General features: G+C 39.6%; 1 protein-coding gene across 2 annotated transcripts; it reads right to left on the bottom strand.

Moving 5' to 3' along the window:
• Nucleotides 1–1,226: 1,226 nt before the first annotated feature.
• LOC143300256 (transmembrane protein 208-like) lies at nt 1,227–9,692 on the bottom strand. 2 transcript variants are annotated; one of them, XM_076613847.1, is made up of 6 exons: nt 9,611–9,692; nt 7,960–8,055; nt 7,353–7,412; nt 5,677–5,810; nt 5,007–5,091; nt 1,227–4,163 (listed from the first exon to the last, which is right to left on the bottom strand). In XM_076613847.1, exons 1-6 carry the CDS (start codon nt 9,614–9,616, stop codon nt 4,029–4,031), a joined length of 516 nt encoding a protein of 171 aa, XP_076469962.1. In that variant the 5' UTR covers nt 9,617–9,692; the 3' UTR covers nt 1,227–4,028. The 2 variants fall into 2 exon arrangements, with proteins under 2 accessions (XP_076469962.1, XP_076469961.1); XM_076613846.1 differs by lacking the exon at nt 9,611–9,692 and adding an exon at nt 9,255–9,438.
• Nucleotides 9,693–14,826: the final 5,134 nt, after the last annotated feature.

Genomic DNA, 14,826 nt, shown 5'->3' with positions numbered 1-14,826 from the left:
GAAATAAGTTTGGTACATTGACAGTTTTATCACTAAATTCCCAAGTTCAAATACCAGATGGTGATAATGTGAAGAAGACCATGGGAACTACCAACTACAGAAACAATGCCACCACCAAGAATAACATGGGCAACAATCTCATATCATCAAATATCACCTTGCACATTTGATTATTGTACCATCAACTTGAAATATAAAAACACACTGAACAATACACGTAAAGAAACAACCCCTTCACCAACAAATTAATACAAATAATGCGATGGTTAATGCAACGTCATTGTGGCCTTGTGGTAACGCGTCCACATCCACATAGGAAGCGAGAGAATCTGAGCATACAGGGCTGAATCCCACACATACCAGAATTTCCTCCCCCTCCACTTGACCTTGAGTGGTGGTGTGGACACTAGTCATTTGGATGAGATGATAAAGCAAAGTCCTGCGTGCAGTATGCACTTAATGCACATAACCCACAGCAACAAGAGAATTGTCCCTAGCAAAATTATGCAGTAAAATCCACTCTAATATACATGCGTGTGTGTGCATGTGCATGTCCGTGTGTGTGTGTAAATGTATGATGAGTACAGCAAATAAATCTGTGTGTGTACAGCTTGGTCTCTGACTGAGGACAGACACTACAGTAAGTATCCATATCAATCTATCAATCAATCAAAACAACAAATTGGCATCAACCAAAACTATCTCACAGGTTTTACACGATCAACATGAAATAAAAACACCATGAAAAGTTCAATTTCAATACCATCATCCAAAAGCTTGCTGATGTGATGTGCCTTCAAAATGCTGCCTTTAAGTTTTACTTTTTAACGTCAGTGATCATTAAACTTTCTTTTAACATCACTATAATTCTCATGAGCAAAAACCTGTGGTAATGCCAGCAAATCTACTCACCAGCATAACATCAGATATTTGATTTCATTTTAGAATTAAAACATGACAACAATGAATCTTCCTGCAGAAAAATCAGAAAAAGGATAATGCTTCAAAATTAACTGTGAGACAAATTGCATATGAAAACAAATATATATATATATATATTTCTTAAGAATAAATAATTAACATGGAAGACTAATATGGTACTTCCCCCATGTCCCCCTTCCTTCTCTCTCTGTCGTATTTCTCAATCTCTCTGTCCATCACACAAGAGCATACAGACACAGACACACACAAACATGCAGGCACACACACACATACATACACACAGAAATTGATGAACTCTTTATCAGCAAATTATTTTGTCTTTGCATCACAGCAAAACTGTTTTATACAAATTTTTAAAAAATCTGAGAAACAGTTTCCATGGAAACACTCACCATGAGAAGACTAGAATTACATTTTTTGGTGTTTTTTTTTGTGACCTCCACCAATGACTTGTTAGTTCCAAGGAACCAAACTACAAAAAGGAAACAACTTCTTCTGCCTTTGTGGGCTGCAACTCCCACGTGCAGTCCTATGTACACGAGTGGGCTTTTACACGTATGACCGTTTTTACACTGCCATGTAGGCAGCCATATTCTGCTTTCGGGGGTAAAAAGGAAACATGGGGAACCCAAGCCCACAGTCAGCGTCCTGGGCTGGATTGCATGAGCGGTCTTACCAGAGCTAAGTTTGCTTTGCATTCAGATTTGTCCTAAATCTATGAAACTAGCATAGACATAGGGGGGAAATCTTTCAGCTATGCAAATTTAGCACTGCTAAGACCACTCATCCAACCCAGCCCTGGTGGACAAGGGTCTGCAAGCAGTTCTGTGAACAAGGTCTGCAAGCAGTTCTGTGAACAAGGTCTGCAAGCAGTTCTGTGAACAAGAATATGCAAGCAGTTCTGTGAACAAGGTCTGCAAGCAGTTCTGTGAACAAGGGTCTGCAAGCAGTTCTGTGAACAAGGTCTGCAAGCAGTTCTGTGAACAAGGTCTGCAAGCAGTTCTGTGAACAAGAATATGCAAGCAGTAATAAACAGCATTTACTGCTGTCTTTTACTTTTTTTTTTTAAATAGAAGAAATTGTGCAAATTTTAATATCAAAATTTTGCTCTCCACAAAAGTCTTTGCACAAAGATATATGGTTTCCCACATCACACAAATGATACTACACAAGTTACTCAAGATATCATGTGGTGATCATTCTGCACATTCATAGCTCTTAACATTTTCATCAACAGTTTCAGTTTCAGTTTCTCGGAGGCATCAAAGAGTGTGGTCTGATCCATATATGCTGCACTTTTTCTTCTTCAAGGCATGGGGGCGTGGGGGGGGGGGGGGGAGGGTGCCTAACCAATGCACAGACCCACAGCACTGGGCCCGCTGTCAGAGATCTTCAAAAGCTGCACAGCAATGTTGTCATGTGCAACACTCAAAACTGTATGCCGTTATTTCTTCACCACTGGCAGAAACTGCTGTGATGAAGCTGTGCAGTTCAAGTTCTGAGACTGCAGGGGTGTGGAGAGAGCTGAGGACAATAAGAGTGGCAGGAAAACCACAACTCAAATCGTTACAACAGTCGCAGTGTGCTTTCCTTCATGCAGTGCCAGATTTTACCAGTAGAAATTCAAGCAGATATTCCTATGTAAAAATCACATGAGAATGCACCGTAGTAAGAGATGAACAAATATTAAAAAAAACAACTGCCAAAAATGAAACAAATAAATACATGATTGAATGAATAAAAAAAACAGATATAACAAATGTGAATAAATAAAATATTAAAACATTTACAAATGAATAAACAATTAAGAGCATATCTGTTTTAACACAATGTTCTTATACAAAAATTAATAAACCATTCACAGGCAAGTAAATAAATGTAAATCAATCAACAGATCAGTAAAACTTTCTTTTTTTTGATAAACAGATCAATTAAAAACATATCTGGTTTTTTTTTTGTTTTTTTTTTTTTACCCGGACTTTCTTGGGTCGACCATCGTTTTATTTATATAAAGAAAAAAAAAGAAAAAAAAGGAAAGGAACAAAATAACAGCAACAAAAAGGATACAGTGAACCTAAGCAATCACACACACACACACGCACACACACGCACACAAAAACCGTGACAAAAATCAAAAGCAATACCCTGAATTCCATAACTATGTCGTTTTTTTTCCCCCACTTACATATAGATTTGTTTCCCTTTTCTTTAAGATTCATAAGGTATTATATAATATATCGATGTCTAATACTGAATTGCTGTTCAAAGATCAGTTGTAAAATAGACAGTCTTTTTGTTTTTTTAGCAATACTGATACACATTTTACCTATCAAAATAATATGATTTATTTTTATAAGGTCATGTTTGCTATATCTATCATCCTGAATTCCAAATAAAACGTCTGTGGGATGTAATTTCATACACTTACCAGTATTTCTAAGTATCAAATTTTCTATGTTTTTCCAAAGTATTTTCACAGATGAGCACTCATAGAAAAAATGTTCAATAAAATCAATTTTACCAGGACAGTAGTAACAATTTTCTGTGTCTACTACTTCCATTTTTTTTAGAATAATGTTTGTTGGGTATATATTATGACTTATTTTCCACTGCAATTCATGTAAGCGTACTTCTTTTGTTGCTTTCCTAGGTAAAATCCATGTATTATGATTGAAAGAAAAGTCAAATTTCCTCTTCCAAAATACACAAATATGTAGGTCTATAGTTGTACTTTTACTTCTACTTTTAAGATATATCTGTTTTAAGGCTGTATTTCATGCAAACAAATAAAGATCATGTATCAATAAATCATTCTCCAACAAATAAATCAATCAAAAGAAAAAAGAAACAGATCTGTTTCCAAGACTGTATCCATACAAATAAACAAATCAACCAGCCTTCCATAGATAAAACATGTGAAACATGCAAAAAGAACATGTCAGTCTCAAGACTGTATTTATACCAAGAAAAACAAACAAACAAACAAAAATCAACCAGCCTTTCATAGATAAAACATAGGAAACATCCAAAAAGAGCATGTCAGTCTCTGTGCCACACAGCGACAGTCACCACCGGTGCCACCATCATTATCGTTGAAGCCGTTTCATTTTCCTCTCCATCTTCTTGGCTTTCTTGTCGTCGACAGGCTGTTCGGGGGCCTCGGCAAAGAACCAGGGCCCAAGAATGTTCACCCACAGCATGTACAGTCCTCGCCCCGGCACCTGACAACACACACACACACAGAAACAGGTCACTGACCATGACTCACAGCATTACAGTCCTCGCCCCGGCACCTGACAACACACACACACACACACACAGAAACAGGTCACTGACCATGACTCACAGCATTACAGTCCTCACCCTGGCACCTGACGACACACACAGAAACAGGTCACTGACCAACACTCACAGCATTACAGTCCTCACCCTGGCACCTGACGACACACACACACACACAGAAACAGGTCACTGACCATCACTCACAGCATTACAGTCCTCACCCCGGCACCTGACGACACACACAGAAACAGGTCACTGACCATCACCCACTCCATGAGAAAAACAAAGGGCTAAAGGTTCAAAACCTTTCACAGCCACCAGAGCAATGAATCTATATCCATAGGGCTCAGCATAGGAAGACGGGGCCCAATCTTCTCCTTCCGCCACTCTAACCTTCCCCAACAAAGTCAGGTAGCTGTTCCCACCTGGGTGCAGTGAGGAAAACTGGAGCAAAGCGCCTTTCCCCAGGACACAACACCATGATGAAGTGGGGCCCTGCACCCTGATCACTGGTGAACACTGAATCAGTCCAACACCAAACCAGGCATTTTTTTTAGTTACGGCTTCAGTCATTCATGATGCTTAACAGCACATGTTAGTAAATGATTAGTAAGTTCTTTACATTTCATGTAGCTCATCTTGATGTTATCTGTATTTTTTATCAGTGTATTTTTGATATTGTCTGTGTATTTTGTTTAATAATAATAACAATAAAAAAAAGAAGAAGTGTCATTTTTTTACGCTCAGTTTCAGGATCACAGGAACAAACTCCCACTACTCACCAGCAAGAGCAAGAGCCAGAAGTAATTTGAAAGAAGGCTCAGGGTCTGAACTATGGAGGTCAGCAGAATAAGGTCTTTCAGGTGCCTGAAAGAAAAGGGATTTATGGATTATGCACTGTCCAAACAGGTGACAATTGTGATTGATACTTCCAGATTTACATATACTTCACTCATAAACCATACATTTATATCATTTACAGCACGTACAAACAGAAACTGTGCACACCCACACATAAAATGATGGCATACAGATATATCCATACATACAGCTTCAGACATGTAACAATGAATAAAACTAATTTGGAAATGTCATCCTCCTTCTCCTGGTTGACAAAAACAGAGAGACAGAAACGCACACATAACATAGGCAGGCACATACCCATACCTATACACACACAGTTCACACATTCTCTCAATGCTCTCCAAAACAGCATGTGCAATTAAGAAAGACTAAGCACACACACATTTCATACATTCTCTCCATGCTCTTCAACCCATCACCAGAGAAGATGAGAAAGACTGAATCAGCACACACACACACATTTCATACATTCTCTCCAGGCTCTTCAAACCATCATCAGAATTGATGAGAAAGTCTAACTCAGCACACAAAGTTCATACATTCTCTATGCTCATCAAACCATCACCAGAAATGCTGAGAAAGACTGACTCAGCCATGCCCGCCTCCATGTTGAGGTCCACACCGCAGTCCACCAGTGTCCCCTCACTGAAGGTGGGCCGTCCCATGCTGGCCATAAACTGGTAGCCTCCTGCTGACGCTGCCACCGACACCACCCACATCGTCTGTCACACACACACACACACCACACACACCACTGCATCACAGCACTTACATGTTTTGCTTATTTTGCTTGTACAACAAATATAAGTAACACTAAACTGTGTAGCAGCATATCATACTGTTTCTTGTTGTCATTTTAACAGCAGATGTGGTGTCGCACTTGTGGATCAGTCCGCACACTCTGACACCTCCTTGAAACTGAAACTGAAACTGTTGGATAGTATTCCATGATATGGAAAGGTGCTCATTGGTCTCATATCATATTTTGTATTGTCAATGGAATCATATTAACCTGAAATCCCATTGTGACTCCAAGCCAGGAAGACCTATAGTTGGTATGATAATTTCACTCAAGACAGCTGCAAGAGAAATGCCAATACCAACCCTGTCAGCATAGTTCAGATGACAAGCTTTTCAACCTATGTGCAAAAACCACAGTCAGACACATTAGTGTTGGAGGACAGCTGTTTGCTGATGATGCCTTACATGTCTCAAACATGCAAGATGACCTGAAAGACATGGTGGATGCACAGGTCTGTGGTGATTCCAGTCCAATTATCCAGGTAACGAAGACAAAGGCCACTGGTGTGAACGTCCACATGTCATCTTCCATCTCTGCTGACAGGTCCATTCTTGAAGTTGTCAGGTTTTTTTTTTGTTTTTTTTTAATTTTTTACCTGTTCATAGGCTTCAGTAATGAGTGGGCTTTTACATACATGGCCATGTTTCATCCTACCCTTTTATACGTACAGCCCTGAAAACAGTAAAGTTACCTACATGGCATGATAAAAAATAAGTCATGCACATAATAGCCCACTTGTACATACCAGTAAACATGGGAGTTGCAGCCCACAAATACAGTACAAAAAGAAGAAGCTACAAAGCTATGCAGAATGCTACAGTGATGTACAAACCCCCACAAAAAAACAACAACCAAAAAAACAAAAAAAAATCCACTCTGCTGCCACTGAAAGACAATTAAGTGTGAAAACATCCCTGATGACAGTACCAGCCAGAGACAGATTGTGAAAGAAGGGATCAAGACAGCCCAAAAAAAGAGAATCACACAACTTGTTCAGAAAAAGCGGCACAAGAAGACACAATCTGCTGCCAACACAGTTCGATCAACTTTCTGATCCATGGTCTGCAACAGAGATTGCCACTCCAGGACTGAAGGGACCAGTCAGATACTCCGTGAGTGCACTTCCAAGATGGGGCAGCTAAATAAACAACAGAAACAAGGCAAACTGTATTGTTTGATAGTATCTCACTCCCGACAGTGTGGAACTTGTTTAGAACTATGAAGTTCATTACTTCTGTTAACATGAACACATCAACATTTTCACCCCAAAACTTGCTATTTTTATGTATCAGAGTGACTCATTTTTGCGGCCAGGATACAGGGACTGCTTAACATACAGAAAGAATTGTGAAAAAGCCAAAATGGAAATCTGTATGATACTGAAATATTCCAATGTGTGTCTTTTCCTGAACAAAGCAACATCTTCATCAGTGTCAGTGCTGGGTGTGGACTGGTGACTTACCATGGGCAGTGCAGTGAACTGATCCCAGAACAGCAGAAAATACACTGAGAAGAAAACTGCCTGTAAACACACACACACACACACACACATACACAGTTAAGTTTATACCAGTGATTCAAATATTTTTACAAGACATGTATTTCATACATTGGATTACAAATGAAATGTTAATATTTCAAACAAGAATAAAAGTCTGAAACTTTTATTCTTTTAATAGCGCATGAAAAATGTTAAAAGTTATTTATACACATATATGTACATCATTTGCTTCTACAACTGTATACAATGAATAGCTCAATAACAATATAATAATATGTACACACACAAGGCATGCACATGCACATGCACACACACACCTACACGTTTTTTTTTTCCAGTCACCCAGGTCAGTATTATGTGTGCTGATCTAATCTAATTGTGCCTTTCAGTCTGTTGATGTTGTTGTTTTCAATTCATGTTCTCATCAGTCGTCAGTAGAGCACTGATGAAGACAGCCAATTGGCAGCCAAAAGCTACGCTGTAAGCGTAAGTTAGCATTTAATGTGTGATTTATTTCTAGAGTGTAATGCTTAAAAAAAATTCTTCCATAAACAAAACAAGTTCTTACATTGACTGCTATCAGTATATATCTGTAGAAGCTGAGGGTGGCTTTGTTCTCCTCCACAATCTGCTTCTGTCCCCTTGTGCCTTGCTTTCCCTTGGGCTGAAAGCAAAACATGACACAGCCATCAGTCTGATGCTGATTCATCTTTCAACACATCACACCTAACAGATCTATACTAGATGTATATACACATACAGCCCTGAAATGGCCCCTGTGGGCTATAAGGAACAAGCTTTGATTTGATATATATATGGCCTGTATCACACATCTCTCAAGATTATATGATTCCTGGCAAATACTGATTGTATCACACAGGTGCATAATGCTGTTGAGATATAATTTTCAATGCCTTTATCACACTCATTCATATGTGGGGGTGGGGGGCATGGTGGCTAGGAGAGTGGGGGGTGGGGTGGGGGAGTATGGGAGTAAGAAGGGAGTCATGGCAAGGTGTATGATGAGAGCGTGTAACTATATGTGCAATTGTGCTGTTGCCGCTGTTGTTTTACAGGTAGAAAGTGAACTATTGAGGGAAAAGAGTGTATTTGAAAGGAAGAATGCTCAAACCTTCCATGAAAGGTCCACCATAAGAAAACCCCTCAAAAAGACTGTATGTATATCAACATTTTACACCAGTATGAATACTTGTATGATAGTTGTGTCTGATTATGACCATCAGAACAGCAGAGGAAGCAACTGCTGTCCAAGTTATATGAGCGAGAATGTGTGTTACACGCTCTTGGCCAAGAGGGCTATAGGACATGCAGACAGTGTTGGGGTAGTTCCCAAAGGCCAGTGACCCCCAGGCTGCAGCCCTAAAAGCCAGTGCAATTTATAGCCTCCTAGTTTAAGTCATAGTACACCAATCCCACTTTCTCAGGACCACTATCCCAAACAAATTACAATGATACATGTATATGGTTTTACTTCACTTCACTTTATTTACTCAATATAAGCTGTCAGACATTTGCATTTCATACCTGGCAGTCAGTAAAACAGCTAATTGCTTCTAGTTCAAGTGACTGCCATGTGTGTGTGTGTGTGTGTGTGTGTGTGTGTGTGTGTGTGTGTGTGTGTGTGTGTGTGTGTGTGTGTGTGTGTGTGTGTGTGTGTGTGTGTGTGTGTGACAGTCTAACACGTTTATATGATGTTCTGTTTATCATTTGGAATACTTAGTACCAGTAACATAGTAACAGCACTGACAATGATCAAATAAATAAATACACACAAGACTAGACTATGGTCATAGATCATATAGTAATACGGAGACACTACAATCAATGATAAATGAATAACACCTCCTGCATGTTTGAGTTGCTGTTAGATCAGACTGAATCACATATGGAAATATTTCCAACCACCACTCAGTTAGACTCGGCCGAAGTTTAGATACGGTTAAAAGATCGTTTAGAATTAGCTCCACAGTTAGGCAACTTAGTTCTGATCAAAAGATCAGCAAAAGGCCTTGCGGCCTAAGTTAAGGTGAAATACTATACAATACTATACTATATTAATGTTTTCTCGTCGATCCAGAAAGTATGACAATGAAGATTTTCACATTCACAGAAAAAACTGAAACTCGTTATAACAGTGGGCATGAGTATAAAATCTCATAGCAAAACAATACAATAAACAATAATAGAATACATCTCACCCCCATGACTGCAGAACGCAAACAGCTGTTCGTGTACACAGTGTCAACGTGCAACTTTCCTTTTCGCTCCACGCGGCTATCATGTTCGATGATGGGAGTGACTTCCCTTGCCTCTTCATTTGTCGGACGTCTGTTCCTTCTTCAAACAATGCCCATCAGTCAGTCTGTCTCCCAGGAGTTATAAATAGAATTTAATTTTTTTATAAGTCCGTGGTCTATCTTTTTTCAGTATCACTGATAGTACTTCACTGACACTACTGTCATTCATTTAATTATGAAAAGTTGATCGTTTCTTCATTATACTATGATATATATATATATATATATATATATATATATATGTTTATTCATGATTTATTTATTCATCTATTTTTTCTTGTTCGTTGCTTGTTTAATGTCACCATATGTGTGTGTGTTGTGTGTGTGATCAACGGAGAAGGACTGGATGGGAAAAACAATATACAGGCCTATATATTAATATAACTATATATGTATATATACTCGACTGTAGAATGTCTCACACACCTGCATGACATTGCATCAGCAGGAATGTTGTACAAAAGCCTGAAACCATTGCAATGGTACTACTCAGTTCGTTCCCAACCCCAAACGGTGACCCACTGAGGAAACTTGATTTTTGCAATGTCAGATAGATAGATAGATATTGTATTTGAAGGTAAACTGATGATGGATCAGATGGAAATTGTGTCTTTGTGTCTCTCAAATAATTATTTTACAGACCAGGGGGTAATGGTGGTGGTCTTTTTTCTGGTTAGTCGGTCGTTTTTTTTTGTTTTTTTTTGTTTTTGTTTTTGTTTTTTTTCAGTTGTTTTTAAACTGTTGTGTTTTGCAGATCCCGTCTTCAGTTTCGATGGAAAAAATGGTCGACAACAGTCCGATGACTGCTCATCGAACGGACAGAAGAAAGACAAGAGATTGTCCCCCTTGGGCCATCTCTCGTGCAGCCGCTCTCCGTGCAGAGCGGCAAACATCCTCGATCCGCGGGTTGTTCCGGAGCATAGTCAGTCCGCCATACGGCTTCAGTCCAGACCCACCTAGTCCATTATTTAATCGGTCTCCCCTGTACGTCTCTCTTCCCCGGCCCACCCACACGACTCCTCACAACTCTCTCTCGATGCATTTGAAACATGAAAAAAAGAAAAAAGAAAAAAGATAACTAAGAAAAAAAAAGTATCGTTATGATATGCGTGTATATTTCAAGTAAGTATACATGTTTTATGATTATGATCATAGTATACGTGTGTATGTTTATGCATGTATTTGTGTCCGAATGTCATGTGTGTGACTTTTACTGAGGCTACAACGTACCCTTTGTTAGTTTTGTTCATATATTGATTTCATTTACTTAAAGTTTGTGTCCTAATATGAAGGCCGGATGTAACGGTAGTTAAAACACACACACACACACACACACACACACACACACACACACACACACACACACACACACATGCGGGCTTATTCCACTTGCCTCATTTAAAGTTCTCTCTCTCTCCCTAGTCTCGCTCTTGCTCTTGTTTTCTTCTTAAAATGGCGACCGCAGCAAAAAAAATACAAAGACCGTGTAGGAGGGAATATAGCTGGCATTCCTGTTTGTCGTCCTGTTGAGGTCTTTTCCGTTTTATATGTCGCTACGGGACACGGTTAAGCACACTGATGACAGAAAAGGATGATAGGATACTCTCACTTGCAAAGTATACGTTGGATGCAGTAAATATACGCCGGCAACTGAATAGTCAACAATAGCTCCACCATGAAATGCTCATTAGCCTAATCAATATCAATTTATTATTGAGAATCCTTGCGGGCTCTTTGACAGAAAAAAAGCGTAAATGGATAGGAATGGCGACATTTTGGTCACGATGGTCAATTTCGCCAACTTGTACAGTATGTATATTATATCATGCATTCGTATCAGTTGATTTGATGTCAGTGTTCCTGTGTTACATCACTGAAGTGCAAACCGTTATGGAAATATGACTGACAGCAAACGGAATATTTTGTTGTTTTCCTTTCTGTCCGTTTGGCGACTTTCCCCTCCACCCCACCCCCACCACAACACCCTCCCACACCGACCCCTCTCCATTTCTTGCTTGCTGTTACAATGTGAGACAGTGTTCTTGCAGACTGGCCCTCAGGTGCGATTTCCACACATATGTCTTCCATTTTCCTTCTTTTCTTTTCTGATCCGACTTTTCACAATATCAACATTTTAATAAATATTCTACTAGACGTTCACTCACTTCTACAGGTTCCTTATGTAATCAGTAGTGTACACGCTCCGTTTCACAAGATTTATGTTAGCACTCACACACACACACACACACACACACACGCACACGCACGTACGGACGCACGCACGCGCGCGCGCGCGCGCGGGCGCGCACACACACACACACACACACACACTTTTTGTATATGTGTGTAAGTTGTTCCTTAAGGAACATTGAAGGTAAACGTATATTGTTGTCTGTCCTGGTGGCGTTGTGTCAGTGCTGGATGGAAAGCATTCCTGCACGTCTGAAGGGACTGAGGAACACATTCTTCATGCAAGGAACCATTGCAATGTTTTATCTCTGTTGTGTCAGTGTCTGTCTGTCTGTCCATCACTGTCTCTGTCTCCGTATGTCTGCCTGTCTGTCTATTTCTTACTCAGTGTGTGTGTGTGTGTGTGTGTGTGTGTGTGTGTGTGTTTGTGCCGGTGTGCGCGCGCGTGTGTGTGTGTGATCTCTGTCTCCCTGTGTGTGTGTGTGTGTGTGTGTGTGTGTGTGTGTGTGTGTGTGTGGGTGTGTGTGACGATGTGTGTGCATATGTTTGTCGTTGTAATCTCTCTCTCTCCGTTTCTCTCTCTCCGTCTCTCTCTCTCTCTCTCTCTCTCTCTCTCTCTCTCTCTCCGTAGAAAATATAGTATCCATTATTACTTTATTGTGAGGGTGTGTTATTTAGAGGTAATATTTTGTTATTGCTAAAACAAACGTAAAACAAGCAATAAAATATCAAAGCTTTAACTCTCTCTGTCTCTTTCTTCCTCTGTCTCTCTATGTATGCATGCGTATGTATGGGGGGTGCGGGTGGGGGGGGGGGGGGGGGGGGAAAGAAGGGGGGGAGTGAAGATCTTTCACATAATTTTGTTTTTATCACAATGGGCATCAACCACTCACACACACACGCACAAAGACACACACACACACACACACACACACACACACAAGACACACACACACACACACACAAGACACACACACACACACACACACACACACACACACACACACACACACACACACACACACACACACACACACACACAGAAGTACTTCCCACATCCCACACACATTAATTACAGTCATATCCTATGTCACTGTATGAGGGACAAAAGCAAGCCTTTTGAATCCCCAGACAATGTATTGTTCTTCGCAAATGTCTCGTCAGCACAGGCCGCTAAGAGCTTGTCAGGAACCTTGATAACTCCATTTTCCCCATCATTCCTCCCTCTCTCCCTCCCTCCCCCCTCTCTCTCTCTCTCTCTCTCTGTGTGTGTGTGTGTGTGTGTGTGTGTGTGTGTGTGTGTGTGTGTGTGTGTGTGTGTGTGTGTGTGTGTGTGTAAACAAAAATGGTCAAGACATAAAGGATTTTGTTTCCGCACAACGTAATAGATGTCAGTCATTGAGCGAGAGCATGCCTTCAGTTACTATGTGCTTGGGTACTTTTGGTTTTTTGGCAAAAAGATTTAGTTTGGTACATCTGCGGTATCCGAAATTGTATATATATATATATATATATATATATATATATATATATATATATATATATATATATATATATATAGAGAGAGAGAGAGAGAGAGAGAGAGAGATTCAAATGGTTTAATGACTTAAGCAACATGCTCATATCACCGTGGAAAACACGCTCCCCCCCTCTCCCACCCCTTCGAACGTTCCCTCCCTCCTACACTTTTCACAACATTCTATTGCTTTTCATAAGGAAGACAAAACAATATCTAACGGTATGTATACGCACAATCATCGTAGACTACTGCTGAGGTTGATATCTAAGTAACCCGAGGCCATCGACCCGATTACGTAGTCACAGAGAGGGAGGGGGAGAGAGAGAGAGAGAGAGAGAGAGAGAGAGAGAGAGAATATTCAAATAACATTTGTCAATTTAACTATCTTCACAATCGATTAACATACATTTCCACCAACGAATCAATTAAACAGTGGCAACATAAATCGAATGGCATTTTGCATGCTAAGAATTGGTTTTCGAAATGAAGCTTTGTATGTGAGATCATTTACGCTGAGTCCCTTCGCAGTCTTAAGCTATGGTAAATAAATTTTGCTAAGCTGTTTGAATGTTGCACATCACACAAAAACGCCATGGGACGTATTTTAAGTTTCTTCACGTTTTCTTTTGTAAAATATTTCTGTCTTAAATCATCGGTTGCTGTGCACATCGACAGAAAATGCGTTTCATCTTCCAAACGGCATTTACACAAAGGACACGATAAATCTACCCCATAGTCAGAAGAAAAGCGTAATTTATGTGTTTTTATGTCAGATATGCCAAGCCTGAATCGAATGAATGTGTCTCGAAGTTTAATATTTTTGATACTTTCGAAGTAAGGTTCTAAAGATAATTCAGTTTTGAACAATCTGTACACAGAATATCTTTCACGTTCCTTGATTCTTTCATTCCACCCTTGAAACCAGCAGTTAGATATACGTTCTTTATATTCTCGTAAAAACCAGTTAATCTCTTGTACCCCTTGATTAAGCCAAACAAACCCAAAACCATAAATTGTTAAATGTCTCTGGACATCCGTGACCCAGCAATCTTTACCATTGTCATGAATATTAAGAAGCATGTTGTATGATTTCTTAGGAAGTCTACTATTTTCCATTCTGGTAAGACGTAGCCAATATCGAATTGAATTTACTTTTGCATCTATCCATAGTCGTTTGGCGTTTTTGGAGATACATTAAGAAGTTTTTTTAAAGCAAATAAATGTGCCTTTTCAATGCGTGAATCGTTTAGCAAGCCCCAAACCTCTGACCCGTATAAAAGCATGGGTTTAATTTGTGTATCAAATAATTTGAAGACAAGCGATGGAGTTACATCACCAATACTCCACATGGTTCTAAATATATCAAAAATTCCAGCTTTTGCTTTAGTTATATGTTTGTTAAGAGAGA

This window comes from Babylonia areolata, chromosome 26 (genome assembly GCF_041734735.1).
Source record: "Babylonia areolata isolate BAREFJ2019XMU chromosome 26, ASM4173473v1, whole genome shotgun sequence".
Lineage (NCBI taxonomy): Eukaryota > Metazoa > Mollusca > Gastropoda > Neogastropoda > Buccinidae > Babylonia > Babylonia areolata.
Note: the sequence above shows the minus strand (reverse complement) of the source record. Positions and strands in the feature narration are given on the sequence as shown.